General features: G+C 64.2%; 1 protein-coding gene across 1 annotated transcript; it reads right to left on the bottom strand.

Moving 5' to 3' along the window:
• Window positions 1–1,364: 1,364 nt before the first annotated feature.
• Window positions 1,365–13,820, bottom strand: SEMA3G (semaphorin 3G). Its single transcript, XM_074602826.1, has 16 exons — window positions 13,705–13,820; window positions 9,833–9,993; window positions 8,755–8,817; window positions 7,087–7,206; window positions 6,352–6,442; window positions 6,125–6,241; window positions 5,734–5,876; window positions 5,540–5,654; window positions 5,365–5,434; window positions 5,014–5,158; window positions 4,496–4,727; window positions 4,283–4,374; window positions 3,987–4,028; window positions 3,585–3,810; window positions 3,147–3,286; window positions 1,365–3,043 (listed from the first exon to the last, which is right to left on the bottom strand). Exons 1-16 carry the CDS (start codon window positions 13,790–13,792, stop codon window positions 2,576–2,578), a joined length of 2,313 nt encoding a protein of 770 aa, XP_074458927.1. The 5' UTR covers window positions 13,793–13,820; the 3' UTR covers window positions 1,365–2,575.
• Window positions 13,821–15,037: the final 1,217 nt, after the last annotated feature.

Here is a 15,037-nt window from a genome sequence, read left to right as displayed (position 1 = left end):
GACCCAGGCCTGGAACTGGGCCTGGGCTCAGGCCCATCGTGAGTGACCCGGGCCTGGAACTGGGCCTGGGCCTGTCATGGTCAGGTGGAAGGGCTCCTGCTGAGGCTAAGGCCAACCATAACGTCCCTCACCCTGCCAGCAGCTCCACTTACACTGTCACGGAGGCTGGAGGGCTCCCAGGGGGAGCGGGTGCCCCTGTGCTGCGCTTCCTTAGGAAGTGGGCTAAAAATAGGAGCCGGATCCCTGGCTGCGCTTGTCCCCCCCACCATGGCTTTGTTCTGCGGCTGTTCCCACACACGCCCTGTCCTCCAGCACTCCCTTTGCCCCGCTCCTGTCCCTGGGACAGGGCTTGCCCAGCAGCACCAAGACCCAGGCAGGGCTTGTTCCCCTCATACAGAGGAGCCTCGGGGGCAACAGCGCTGTACCTGCCCACCAAAGTTGTCTCCTTCCACCCCCCAGGTTGAGGGAGGATGTGTTCATTTAGCCCCTGGAAATTTCTAAGGGCTCCGTTGTCTGGTTATCATGAGAGACAAGGCTGGAACGTGAGCCCAGCAGAGACCCGCTCGCAGCCCTGACAAAAGCCCTCCTACTCCAGCCTTGCTGATGTAAAACTACCCCAGAGGGCCAGGCCCAGCCACCGCAGAGATTTACGGAGATTTACCAGGAGGGGGAGGCTCTTTCAGGGACTGGTTTCTTCTGGTCTTTGTTCCTGCTCAGTTTGAAACACCACTGGCCTGTGTCACCTCCAGTCACCGCAGTTCACCTCAGGCCAGGTCCCACAGGTAGCAGAGGTCCTGGGACCCCTCTCGCTGCCTCCCCGGGGATGGGCAGCCCAGCCCCGGCTCTGCCAAGCACAGGGGGTTGCTCAGAGGGCAACAAGGTGCAGGTATTTCAGCGGTGGGGCTCATTGCAAGTGCTTCAGAGCCATTAAATCCAAGCCCTGAGGAATCAGACTTCTGTCTCTTATTTCTGGCCTTAAACCCATGTCCCTCCTTGTCTCTACTTGTTGCTTATCGTTCCGTGCCCCCCAGGCCTGCCATTAACTTAATCCATGTGCTTGGCTCCAGTCTGGCACGTAAATCTGTGCTGCTGGCTCTGCTCCGCTCCCTGCAGGACATGTCCCAGCCCGCCAGCCCCACCAGAGCCCTCCCATCCCGAGAGACACTCCATGCAGGCGCTGTGAGTTTGCAGGAGAGGTGGGCTGGGGAGCTGGAGGAGAGGGTTGGGACCCACAGCTCATCTCCATGGGCACGCCATGGGACAGGGTAGCGCTGCTGGGGGACTTTGTCCCCATCAAAGGCGCCGCGGCGAGCCGTGGTGCTCTGCTGCTGCAGCACAAACACACACACCGAGGGAGGAGCGATGATATCATGAGCTGGCTTTGCGCGAGCTATTTAGGGGGTTTTAATTATTATTATTATTATTTTTCTTTCCCGTTCCTCTGCCTCTGAACAATACCCGTCCCGGCAGGGCTGCGGTTCACACCATTGTGTGGGGCAGCCCTGCCTCAGGAAGGGGGAGATCCTTATCACCCCAGGCTGACCGGGTGAGTGAGCTCATGTCGCAGGAGGAAAGCAAGCAAGCACCTTGCCGGCAGCCTGCGGGTGCTCTCCACCCACCTGGCCCCCAACCCCTCTGTCTGGGGGTGGCCCTGGGGGCTGGTTTAGCTCCACCAGCCCAGCATCAAGCCTCCCCAAACCAGCCTTGTCCCACCAGAAACACACCCAGGCTGGGGTGCAGCCCCCCCCCCGACTGTGCTGGGGCCACCTTCTGCATGTCCCTGGTCCCGCCTGGGCACAGCGACGGCGGTGGCATCAGTGCCTCTCCCGTGTTTACCCAGGAACGGGTCTAACCTGCCCGCAGCCATTTGCTTTCCTCCACGACCCTGCCCAGCCTAAAACGGTCTGTGGCTGGGGTGCGGACGGAGGCGAAGGTGGGGGCTGCACCCAGACACAGGCTGGCACCGCTAAGCGTGTCCTGGTGCCACAGGGAAGGCTGGAGGGAGCCCTGTCCCCCACGTGGGGTGGCACAGCATGGCTCTGGATCCTTAAGCACAGCAGATGACGGGGCTCATCCTGGGCACAGCGGCTTTTTGAGGTGATGGTCAGTTTTCCCCTCTGTGAGAGCCGGCATCATCTTTCCCAGGCCTCATGCTGGCGTGGAAAGAGCCTGAAGCCATCAGCCGCTCCCCGCGGCGCCGCGCTCGGCCTCTTTATTTGCAGAGAAAGCCAGCCAGCAAGCTCTCTGGGGTGATGGCACAGCCGTGGCACCGAGCGTGCCGAGCCCCAACCCGCCCCGCTGACCATGGCCCTGCACCCAGCACGGCACCCAGCTGTGGGGCTGATGCGTCCCACCACGCCAACCATTTCAGAGGTGACCCTGCAGCCACCGAGGGTGACAGGGACCTGCCCAGGAGCCGGCCCTGGCATCCCGTCCACCACAAATGGGGAAATGGAGGGGCTGGGCTGGCACTGCTGCAAGCCACCCACTAGGGCAGGGGTCCCCTGGGGCCACCAGCAGCATGGGGAGCTGGTCCTCACCCATGGCCACCCCATGTCCATTACCCTGCCCTCTCTTAACTGGCTGCCACTTGCCGGGGCACGCGGCTCCTCTCGCTGTGGGATTTGGCCACCCGTCCCTTCTTGCCCACATCCATGCTGGCCAGGGTGTGCTTGGTCTGGGCCAGCTTGCTCTTGCGGTGGTGGGGGCGGCTGGTGCCGCACCAGAGGCGGGTGCAGTACTCCTCCACCCGCCGCAGGTTTTGGGAGCTGATGAGGTGCATGATGTCCTTGAACCAGGTTTTGGAAGCCTGTGGTGCCAGCCGGGGCTCAGGGCAAGGCGGGCGCAGGAGCTCATGCCCCCGCTCCCGGGGGAAGCTGTGTGCCAGCTGCTCACTGGTGATCACCTCCAAGGCTGTCTTGGCCACCGTCTGGGTGAAGCCGTGCTCCAGCGTCTTGCAGTAGTAGATGCCAGTGTCATGGCGGTGCAGCTTGCGGAAGAGCAGCCCTTGCTCCGTTTGCAGGATACGCTCGTCCGTCTTTACCTGTCCGCCACCAAAATGTTGGCGGGGGGTGGGTCCAGGTTTGGCCCCACGTCCCTCCCGTGCCCTCGCAAGGGGAGCAAGGCAGGCGCAGGGGGAGCCTCACCTCATCCCGCTGCTCATCGGGGGGCCTCTGGACAAACCACTGCACGCTGGCCTGCGGGGACCGGGGGGTGCACTCCAGGAAGGTGCTGTTGTCCTCCACCCCATAAAGCACCTTCTCCTCAACGCTCTCAAAATCATCCACTGGGGCAAAGACAGACATGGGCTCACGGGCAGGGCAGAGCCAGGCTTCCACACACCTGGGTGTCAGCCTCCCACGGGTCACCGTATGGCTTCAGTCCCCTTTTCCCCTTCTCCCCATCCCCAACAGCACCCACCTTCTCTTGGGGCACCCCTTGGTCTACGGGATGGGGAGACGAGGGTGCCCCAGCCCACCTGGGATGGCTGCAAGCCCCTCTGTGTGCCAAGGGCCATGGATGCTGGGACATCTCGGGGCACCTGGACAAGACCCCAGCCCCGTGGGCTCTCCCCAGTCTCTCACCGGTTAGGTTCTGGTCCAGACACTGGTGCACAGGATTGCCATGGTGGGCATCCTGGCGGCGGTAGCGGCGCTTGCCAGAGGGCTGGTAGTGGGTGCAGGCGGTGCCGTCCCAGGCGCAGTAAGGATCCCTGGCCAGGCAGCATTCGGCACAGGCCGTGCCATAGGTCTCGCACCGGTGCAGCCGTACCTGGGCCACCCCCAGGCTGGAGCCCACGTAGAGCGTTTGCTGGGGGGAACGGCACCAAGATGGTGATGCTGGCAGCCCCCACAGGCACGGCGCCTGGAGTCCCCAGCTGGGATCCCCACAAGGCAAGCACCATGAGAGGCTGGTGACATCAACTCAGTCCCTCCTGGTCACTTGCCCTGTCCCCAGCCCCGTGGCCGAGCCGTGTCCATACTCACACGCTTGACGGAGATCTCCATCTGGGTGATGGGCACAGGCGCCTGCAGGGGAGGTGAGCGGGTGTGAGGCTGGCGAAAACCTCGCCACGGAGAGCCCGGCTCATTCAGAGCTGCCAGAGCTTTGCGGGGGCACCGGGAATGTTTTTGGGGAGGGTGAACACAGCCACCAGTTGGCCTCTGCCCTCACAGCCCTGAGACCTCGCAGTGCCCAACAGTGCAGTGACAGCCCTGAGCCTCCATCCCCACATGTGTCCACCTGAGTCCCCCTCCCTTGTATGCAGGGCAGCAAATGGCACCTTAAAAACCTGCAGTTCCTCCAGGACAACTTCCTCGGTCATGGCCAAGCTTGTCTTCTGCAGGACCACCACCTTCAGCACTGAGCCAGCGTCTGCAGGGAGGAGGAGGAGGAGGATGGAGGTGTGAGCACACTGTCATCACACACCCAGTGGCATGCCCACCGGCAGCCCCAGCGCCGGAGCTCCTTCCTGCACGCCGCTCCTGCCTCTCACCTGTCCCAAGGAAGAGGACATCGTGGTGCCCGTCCTCGGCTTCCACCCGGTCCACCACAAGCTGGCGCAGGCGGTGGGGCAGGTCGGTCTTCACTAGGAGCGGTCGGCGGTGCCTGGGGTACACGGGCTTGTACATGAGGGGGTGAGCGCGGGCGAAGTGCAGCACCTCGTCGGGGAAGTCCTTGGTGGTGCCGTACTGCCGCCGGGGCTGGTTGGTGGTCTTGCTGGGACACTGCAGGGATGAGAGGGGACCAGCTCAGCCCAGCCCAGCCACCCCAGCACCCATCGCTCCTTCCCCCTCCATTGCCCTGCAGAGCTGGTTTGGGTCCCTCCCTGGATTCCAATTTGGGATCCATCTTCTCCACCCCTTTGCCAGTCCTTGGTCCCCAGCCATCCCAGGGTGGATCCCATAGGGAGCCCATCCCAGCAGGTGAGAAGATGGAGGATCAGCCCCATCACCCCCCTAGAAGAGCAATCAGAGGAGGGAAGGGGACCCAGAGGTCCAGGGAGTCGCTCACCACGCCTGGCCGTGGGTAGGGCACCCTGCCCTCATAGGGGCCCCACTGGTGGTGGGGGCTCTCCCGGTGGGCGAAGGGCCCGTTGAAGACCTCCCGGATGTCGGCCATGCGGTACACGCAGACGGCAGAGCCCTGGAAGACATGGCTGAAAGGGGACAGTGAATGGGGTGAGCAGAGCCATGCTCAGTGCTGGTAGCATCGGTGGGGGGCATGGGAGCGCCAACATCTCCGTACGGACCAGGGCAGAGCTGGCAGAGTTTGGGGAACAGCCAGCAGCCACGTGGTGATGGTGATGGGGCAGGTCATGGGTGGCTGCAGCTGGATGTCCCCAGATGGGGCTGGACCACCCACCTGATGGTGCTGAAGAGGGCGTAGATCTCTGGGCTCTTCCCATCCTTCGTCCTCAGCAAAAAGACATCCTCTGGGGATGAGACACCCAAGCTGTGGGGTTTCTCCTGGAAGCTCGGGAGCTTCCCGAAGCCACCAAGCAAGGGACTGGCTGTGGTGAGGTTCCCAGCTCCCTTACCCAGCTCATCGAAGTGGGTGTCGATGCCGCCGGGGCCAGGAACAGAGCACACTAGCCGGGCTTTGTTGAAGGTACTCCACTTGTTGACCAGCACCCTCTGTCCACCAGCATCATTCTGCAGGGACAGGGAGCATCACAGCCACCACTGTGACTTGGCACATCCCTGTCCTCTGCAGTCCGCACCAGCATCTTACCACGCAGACCCGTGCCACCCGGCTGACAATGGTGTGCTCCTTGCTGTCTGCCTCCACCACCTTCTCCGTGAAGAAGAAGTAGGCTTTGTCGTTGTCCCGGTCATCGTTGTCTGGGATCAAGTGGGCTGCCACGAATTTGGGGTCTACAAGCAAGAGCCAGCCATGTCAGGTGGGGGGAGAGGGCACAACCACCACCTCCAGATCCCTGCACCCCATGGGGCTGGGTGCCAGCCAGGAGGACCCCCAGACCCTGCTGCCTGGTGGCTTTCCCCGCTTGTACCTGGCATGGGGGATGCCACACTGTGGCCAGCAGGTGCCCTGGCCACCACAAGGCTCACAGTCCCCGGCATTAGCCCAGCCGGGGGGATGGAGGGGCAGATGGAGCTGTTACCATTGAGTAGGCGTTGGTCCACCTCAGTGCGCAGGGCAGAGCGGGTCCCTGTGCTGCGGAAGATGCCAGGATCGCGGCCCAAGAAATCTGCGGTGAGGCCAGCGTACAGCTCCCCGCCTGGTGAAAACATCCCACCGCGGGGCTGAGAGCCAGCCCCGGCTGGCACGGGGACCGTCCCCGGTCCCGGCACCCCAAAGGCTCTCAGGTCCCCGAGGAAAACGACCCACCGATGACAGTGCTGGCAAAAGCGCGGCTGGGCTCGTGCGGGCACCTGCCCCGGCCGGTCTCCACGCTGGCGGGGTCCAGGCTGAAGGTGTGCTGGGCGAGGGGGAGCGGGCAGGTGACCCCCAGCCGTGCCCCCGGGCATGCAGGGGCTGGCGCTGGTCCCTGCCCAGCTCGCAGGCACCTTGCTGCAAACATCCACAGCCCCATCGCTCCCAAAGGGACCGTCTGGAAGCTTTTTAAAGCAATCTGATGCTATGAGGATGCGGAGCAACCGGAGGGACCCGCCAACCCCGCCACTTGCCCATCAGCCTGGCCAGAGGCGTGGTGGCATGGGTGAGCTCCCGCAGCCCCCACGGCGCCGGGCTGCGAGGGGGGAACGGGGGGCCCTGCCTTTCCACCCTGGCCAACCTGATTTATGAGCAGCAGGCAGGGAGAGGAGGGAATGCCACCCACGTTGCAGCCCCTGGCAGGGCACCAGCCTCAGGGGACACGTCTGGAAAGGCGATGTCAGGCCAGAAAGGTTGGGGGGAGCCGAGGATGGAGCAGCGCAAGGGCAAAGGGGCAACAGGGAGCTGGTTCCTGCCTCCCCGCCAGTATTCGGCCTGGGGCAAACACATCCAGCATCCCCACGCCATCCCAAAGTCCCCCAGGAAGGGGGTGGAAGATGGGGATCTGCCTCCCACGGGCGTCCCACCGGGGATGCTCAGGACGGGCTCCCCACCGCGGTGCTGCCCTACCTCGCCGCGGTGCCCCACGTAGACGAAGGCGCAGACAGGGTGGAAGGCGCCCGTCCCGCAGACCAGCAAGTGTGTCCGGTTGTAGGGGTGCAGCACGCGGACGTAGTTGGCACAGTCGGTCTGGGGGGACAGCAGGGGAAGGAAGGGGTCGTGGGAGGCTCCATCCTTCACCCACACCCAGCTCCCTGCCTCTGCCTGGGGCCCTACAACGATGGGTGACCCCCAGCCCTGGCTCTCCAAGCTGCACCCAGGCTCTCTGCCTTCGCCCCGGTGCCAGGGGTGCGAGATGGCAGCTTGCACCCACTGGCAGGGCTGGCATGGACTTGATCCAGGTGGATCCCAGCCCATTGCAAAAGGATGGGGCTTTTTACCGGTCCTCCTGCCGCTGAGAGCATCCCCGGGGGAAGCTGTGTGCTCACCCCATCACGCAGCCCGTCCCGGCCGGGGGAGCAGGGTCACCCACCCAGCAAGTGCCCGGCAGCAGCTCCTGCACCCAGCCCCCAGCCCCTGGGGACCGTCCTCTTCCTGGCACCCAGGACACGACCAGATGCAGGGATGTCCTTCCCTGTCGTGTTCCTGCTTGTGCCGGGAATGAAACAAAGGGAGGAAATGTGGGAGACGGAGACGGATGCCCATGGGCATTCTCAGCAGCCTCCAGGACAGCCCCGATCGCTGCTGTCTGGGATTGTCCCCTTCTACTGGGGACCCAGTAGCGATGACACCCCCAGGACCAGAGACCTGCCGCCTTGCACAGTCTCTCCTGGCAGGTCCCACTGGAAAAGCGCTCACACCCTTCTCCCGCTTGGGCACCACTACCCTTAGCTCAGCAGCTCCCCCCGTCCAGCACCAGCCCAGCCTGCCCCCCATCATCCCCCCTGCAGCGGGACGCGAGGCCCCTTGTCTGCTGGGAACACCGCCACCGAGCTGCCCCGGGGGTTCCCAGCCTCCCCACTGTTTATTTTCCCTTTGCAAAGAGCCTCTAAAATAGCAAGTTGAAAAAAAAAAATATATACGTTCAAGAAAAATAAAAAGTCGAGCCTGCCCTGGCTTGGATCTGTCGGTGAGAGCTTGTAAAATAAACAGGCAGAGCGGGACGGGGACTCCCGGGAGCAATCCGTCTGGCCGGGGGAGCCTCGGGGACTTTCTCCCCGCCATAGTCCTGTTTCATATTGGGGCAGGGGGGACGCAAAGAGGGGTAAGGTTTGGGGAGCGAGGTCACCAAACCTGAGCGAGCTGCAGATTTCCCACTGCCAGGGACAGGGGGCCAGACCGCGTCGCTGGGCTCCGGGGCACAGCACCGGGCTCTCGGTTCCTCCCAGCTCGGGTCTCCAAGCCCGGCTATCGCTGCCCACTCGGTGCAGCCGCCTTTGGGGACACACTGGTCACTGCTCTGCAGCCGTGGGGCTGAGCAGAGCCCCGTAGATGAGGTTTCCAGAGCCCAGTGCAAGCATCTCACGCAGGCAGGCTTGGTCACCGACTCCCTGCCTCAGTTTCCCTTGTGCACCAGGACAGCCCCTTGCTCTGCCCCAGCACTGTGCTGCGACCCCCATGGGGCCATCCCCGGCAGGATGACACAGCACAGCCCCGGCGCGGGGGGAGCCAGCCGGCACCAGGGCACAAGGGGACCCCTCGCAGCTCAGGGCAGAGCATGCACGGGGAGAGACTCACCCCTGCGTCCTTCCCCTTCCGAAAACACTCCTCCGTCTGTCCAGGGAGGGGCGGCCAGTAGATCTGAAACACAAAGGACCTGTTGGAGCAGGGAGGGGGGACAGCAGGGACCCAGCCTTGCAATACATGTCCCCAGGCTGCCGGTGGCATGGTGGTGGAGAGAGGGACCCAGAGAGGGACCTACAGCTCCCCAGAGCCCACCCAGGGCTTCCTCCTGGGGAGATGCACCTCGGCAGTCACAGCCCGCCGCCGGGCTGGATTTGGGGAGTCCCGCTGAGGATGGCCGAAGCTGGCCTTGGCGGGGGGGGACTTTTGGGTGGCCTGGGGAAAGGGTGCTGGGGGACAGCAGGGAGCGATGGAGCCCGAGTCCCCCCAGCCTTTGGCGGCTCTCAGACCAAGGGCAGCTTGGGTACACAAGCCCTTGACCCTGTTGCGGTGACCCAACGCGCCGAGGGGCACTTCATTTCCTTCTCCACTTTCCTCGGCTAGAAACGGCCCACAGCCATGTTTAAACAACAGGGAGTTGAAGAGGAGAGGGTGAAGGAGGAGGGGAACCAGTGCTCAGCATCGTCGCTCTGACCCGTCACCTCTCCCACCGAGCAGCTAGGAGAGGTCTGGGGGCTTTGCCAGCTGAGCCCTGGAACAGCTCATTGCAATGATGGATGCGTTTAGCTCCTTGTCTCTGCAGGCACTCAGCTGTATATTTGGCTTGTGAAGGGGATGCCTGGATAGGGATGGGGAGCACCCGCTCTCCTGATGGCAGCTTTTTAGGAGAGCAGGGTCTGAGATCCCACTCAGCACCCAGGGCTCATGCGTGGGCTGTGCCACCGGCTGCCAACGGCAACTAATTGCTGGCTAATTGCCCCGCTGCCACCATGGCCAGCCCTCCCTTGCCAGGCAACACAAGTTTTCAGATGCATTTCAGGGCGCTTGGGATGGGGACATCCCCAGGGCAGGTCCTGCTTCAGGGTGGCTTCACCTGGCTTGGCTGGGCACCATCTGCTCAGAGGGGCGAGAGGTGCCGGGGGGGGGCAGGGTGGGGATGGAGACCTCAAGGTGCTCGCAGGACCCGGCTCACCTCCTTGGCATCCGTGCTGGCCCCGTCCAGGAGCAGGGAGTAGAGAACATCCTTGCCCCCGATGAAGAGCCGGTCACGGTACTCATCCAGGTACAGGGAGCTGAAGCCCAGGAAGCCTCGGTGGCCAAAGAAGACGACAGAGCGGTTGGTGCCCAAAAGCTCTGCCAGGGAGGGAGGGAAGCGTCAGGAGGAGCCATCCCAGCCCCAAAGACCTGCGGGGTGTCATCAGCACCGCTCATCCCAAATGTCCCCTCCCGGCCATGGGCACAAGTGCTTGCCTCGAGCCTGGGAGATGTCCCACTCCCCAGCAGCCCCCACCATGTCCCTCCATGTGTCCCCCGGATGTCAGCCCACAGCCCACCCTGCCAGGACAGCACAGCCCCGTGGCCCTGAGCTGTCACCCAAGGCAAGGACAGGAGGGAAAAGGGATGGATTATGTCCCACAGCTAAGTGCCCTCTCACACCCCCGGGAGACCCCCCAGGGCTCAGCCCTCAGAGGATGCTGCAGCAAAGGGCCAGCAGGATCCCAAGCAAGTTTGCCCCCAGCAAGCTCTGGCTGAACGACCCCGGGCTCCTGCCATGGCCGTGACGCAGCGAGTCGGGGTGGGCGAGAGCCCAGCAAAGCCTGTTCCTGCCGTCAGCCCCTGGCTGGGCTCGCGCGGAGACCTGGGGGGTGGCAAGAGCAGACACGGGGTGGGCACAAAGCGGGTCCTGCCCACCCCGGGTGCCAGCCAGGGACACAATAGCAGGCACCCAGCCAGTGCCATGGGGAAACCGGCACACAAAGGCCACCACTGACGCTGCCACCAGACCTTGCTGTCGGGGAGGTTTCCTCCCCGCCACGGCACAGGGATGGAGCCTGGGGAAAGGCACTGGCACAGGGACACTGCATCCCTGGGATGGACATCGCATCCCAAAGCAACAGGATCTGATGGTTAAGGCTCCCAAAGCAAGTCCAAGCCCGAATTCTGTGGGACACTGAAGGGACCCTCATGGTGACACCGCCACGGGGGCAGTGGCGCGACTGGCTCCTGGTGGGAAATGACTTTCAGGGTCAGCGAGCCGAAAACCCCGGCACGGTGGCGCCCACCCAGCTGCCACAGAGGGAGAGGGCAAGAGGGAGCGTCTCAGCTTCACCAGGCTCTGAAATGCTGTCCCAGCCATTGTACTGACCCCGGGACAGGCCACTGCAACCACTGGGTGGAGGAGGAGGAAGACAAAGCGCCTTTGATAAGCACAGTCACATCCCCAGACACCCTCTGCCGAGGAAGGCTGCCAGCCGTCACTGCTGACCCCAGGGAAACCCCCAGCCCAAGCATCCCCCACGCATGTCCCCATCAGAGAGGAGGTGGCACTGGGACAAGCCCAGCTGCCAGCAGCCCAGGACACTGGGGTACCAAGCCCTACTCTTGCTGCGGGGACATTTGTCACCTCCAGCGAGGAGGTGGCCAGTGGCACAATGCCCCCATCCTGGTGGCCCCTCTTCTGGGACCTGCAAGGGAGACAGTGTCCATCCCTGGGGGGAGGATGGCCACTTCCACCCCATCACACACAGCTCCCACCCCTGCCAAGTTGCTCAAGGGCAGTCCCAGTGCCCTAACTGGTGATGCTGGTGGCATGGAGGGATACAGCCCCAGCAGCTCCATGCTCACCGGGAAGACCCCTGTGCCTACAAGCGGAGCTGGCACTGGGGGACCCTCCAGCCCCATCTCCCCGGGGGGTACCCTCCTCCTCGTTCCGCCCCCCAGCATCTTGGGTCCTCCTATATCACCGGGCCCAGCCCAGGAAAACGCTGTCGTCTCCTTCTATTCTTGCGCTGCAATAATATTTTCCCAGCTCAGAATAACATTGGCAAAGTCATCGGGCTCCTTTTATTGTTTCAGGCAAGGCTTCCCCCTCTCCCCCAGCCCCGACAAATTCCTCCTGTGCCTCGGGTTACACAGCCCTGGGGGTCCTTCCCCTTCCCTGGCTTCATCTCCCCAGGGAGCAGCACCCTGCCATGCTCCATCCATTCCCAGCAGGTCTTTACCCCCCAGGGTGGAGGTCCCATGGAAGGACCCCCCCCCAAGCACCGCTGCAGCGGGACAAGGGTCCCCTGGGAGAGGCAGCGGAGGGCTCGGGGCTGTGCTGCGATCCTCCTGGTGCACGCAGCAGCAAAACGCTCTTTCCCCTCGTACAGGAGCGGCTGCTGCAAGTCAAAGCGGAAGGAGAAGAGCGGCTTGAATTAAGAGGGAGAGCTGGGGACGCAGCCACCCCTGCACCCACAGCATGACGCCTTCCCCTATGGCTCCCCCCCCGCCAAACGTCACCCTGCAGACAGAGCCACCAGCCACGCACAGCCCGAGCCGTCGAGCCAAGCGCAAGCAGCTTCAGTTCACCACAGTTTTCATTTCAGAGGCTTCTAATGGTTTTAATTGAAATTTTCATTTTCTTTTTCTTCCCCCCAGGGAGAAGGCGGTGGCAGAATTTGTTTCATGGGAATTTTCAGTTTCTGCTTCCAATTTGGAAGAGGAACAGAATAATCAGCCTAAGAAGGGGGAAAAACAAAAAAAACTTCAAAAGATTGCTCCGCGGGAGGCCAAGGAGCCTGCCCAGCCCCAGGGAGCCCCTCACACCTGGGGAACGGCACGGGCGGATGGCGGCCCTCAGGCTGGAGCAGAACAGATGCTGAGCCAGACCTGAGCCCCACAGCCAGGCTCTGCTGGGACCCCAAACCTCCCAGCCCTGCTGCCGAGCCCAACCAGAGGACACCGATCCCACCACGGGGCAGAGCCATCCCGGGTGCCTGTTGCCTCCCAGGGTACACGGGGCCACTGCGTGCCTCAGTTTCCCCCTTTCAACACGGAGTCAGCCCCTGAGGCCGCCTGCTCTGCCCCAGGACGGACCCAGGGACGCAGACAGCCCGTGCTCCAGGGCCGGGGGACCCCCAACCCAGGCAGCACAAGGGGATACAACAGCTTTCCCCCGGCACAGGGAAGTGCTCCGGCAGATCCCGGGGCTTTCCAAGAGCTGGGCTGCTCCAGGCATTTCCCCTCTTTGGGAAGGGGGAAGATATGCATTATGCAATTTATTTAATTTTAAGAGGTTTTTTTAGAGCAGGTTCAGTGCTTTTAGGCAAGAAGTGAGAGACTGGGACGCTCTGGACTCCTCTGTCAAGTTTGGCTGGAAGCAGCCCATGGATTAAGCTGGCGGAGTGGGGGATGCAGCGAGCCAGAGCGGGATCAGAGGGAGAGTTTTAATTAAAACCAAGCACTCCCAGCCCCAAGGGCCCCCCTGGCACCCCACCACCCGCCACCCCAGCGTGGTGGGGCTCAGCACCCAGGGGACCTGCCGGCCAGCTGGGGGGGGTCTGCCTGGCTCCCACCCCCGGCAGCGGGTGGGATGCTGAGCACGCCCGGGGACGCCCAGGGGAGCACCCACGCACCGCAGCACCCACCCGACGCACATGCCGGTGCCAGAACATGGTCGTGCCTCAGTTTCCCCACACTCCACGTGGGAGGCGATCCCCCATGGGAGCCCGGAGACACATCCTCCCCCGCTCCCCCTATTACCCGGCTCCCCACCTTCCTCCTCCTCGGACCCCCCGCCACCACGTCCCGCGTGGGGAACGGGAGAGTGCCGAGCAGCCACCCACCGAAATCCCAGACCGACCCTCCAGCGCAAGGTGGGCCCCCCCGCCCCGGCAAAAAAAAAAAAAACACAAAAAAACCCATAAACCCGCACTTTGGGCGCAGCTGAGGCTCCCCAGGCCCCCACCCCGCCCCCATGGCGGGGGGAACGGAGGACACCCCGATGTGGGCAGGCACCCCACACACACCCCACGCCTCCCCCACCGCCACCCCCCCGCAGCAGGTGCCCCCGGCCCGTCTCACCGCGGTAGGGCAGGCGGAGCCGCGGCACGCTGTGCCCCGCCGCCAGCAGCGCAGCCCCCAAGCAGCACACCCACACCGACACCCGCATCCCGCCGCCGCTCCCGGGGCTGCCGGTGGCACCCAGCCTTTATGGAGCCCCCATCCGACCGCCCCCGGACCGCCCCGACCCGCCCCGGCCCGGCCCCGCCATCCCCCCCCCCGCCATCCCCCGGGAGGTGTCGTGTGAGGCGGGACGGCTCCATCCCCCGAGGGGGGGCTCGAGAGCTCCGCACACCCCCAAATTGTCACCTTCCACCAACGGGTTAGGCTTTGCTGCACCCCATCGCCCCCAAAGAATCAACCCCAGCCCTGCCACAGCCCGGCCCCTCTGGCTCATCCCTGGGGATGGGGAGCACGGGGGGAGGAGCTGGGGTCCCCCAGCCTTGCTCTCCCGGAGAGTGGGGAGCGAGCACACAGGCCTGTCCCCCGAGAATGACACTCAGCGTGGGGTGACCTCCAAGCACCAGCAAGCCCCCGGGTCCCATCTCAGCGGCCAGGCAAGCCGGAGATGCCGGGCCGGGGGGGAAAGGGGGCTGAGGGGGGCACAGGAGGCTGCACCCAGCCTTGGTGCACCCACAGGTCAGGGGACAAGGCAGAGGGGATGGCCCCGCCGCCTGCCTGCGAAGGTGCCCGAGCAGGACCCCATGGCACCCCCGGCACTCCCACGCCATCCTCCCCCAGCGCTGCAGGGTCAGGGGAACGTGGCCATACGAGACATCGCAGAATCCACACAGGCTTCGCCGGGGAGCCTCGGTGCACAGGCAGGTGCGTGTCGTCCCCCCACCACCCCCGCTCCCAAAAGCCTTGGATTGCCCCCAGCGCTGGATGGAGGGGAAGAAGCCAAGAAGCTGCTCACCTTCTCCCAGCCCGGCATGGGGGGCAGCCTCGTTAGCCCCAGCCCTCCGGCAGCCTTCCCCCCCCGCCCCCCCCGAGGGTTCCAGCAGCTTCAGCGGAAAAGGAGGGCAGGAGGACAGGGTGTCCAGCTCACCCCCAACCTTTTGTAATGGAGCAGCTCCACGACCCCCTTGACCAGGACAAACCCCCCACACCCCCAGTTCGGCTCAGCGAGCCCTCGTCTGGCCTGTGGCCCCCGTTTCCCCAGGGAAGACCATTGGGGCGGGTGGCACAGCGTGGCTCTGGGACAGATCCAGCTGCCCTGGGCGCTGGGGGAGCTGCGCAGAGTCGGGTAGGAGCAAGGAGGAGATGCAGCCGTCGGGCAGCTCGGGAGATAAGCGGGGGCTGCCTGCCCCGACCCGCACACTGCCTGCCCTGACCCGAGGGTTTGGGGGAGCGG

Source organism: Larus michahellis, chromosome 10 (assembly GCF_964199755.1).
Source record: "Larus michahellis chromosome 10, bLarMic1.1, whole genome shotgun sequence".
Classification (NCBI taxonomy): Eukaryota; Metazoa; Chordata; class Aves; order Charadriiformes; family Laridae; genus Larus; species Larus michahellis.
Note: the sequence above shows the minus strand (reverse complement) of the source record. Positions and strands in the feature narration are given on the sequence as shown.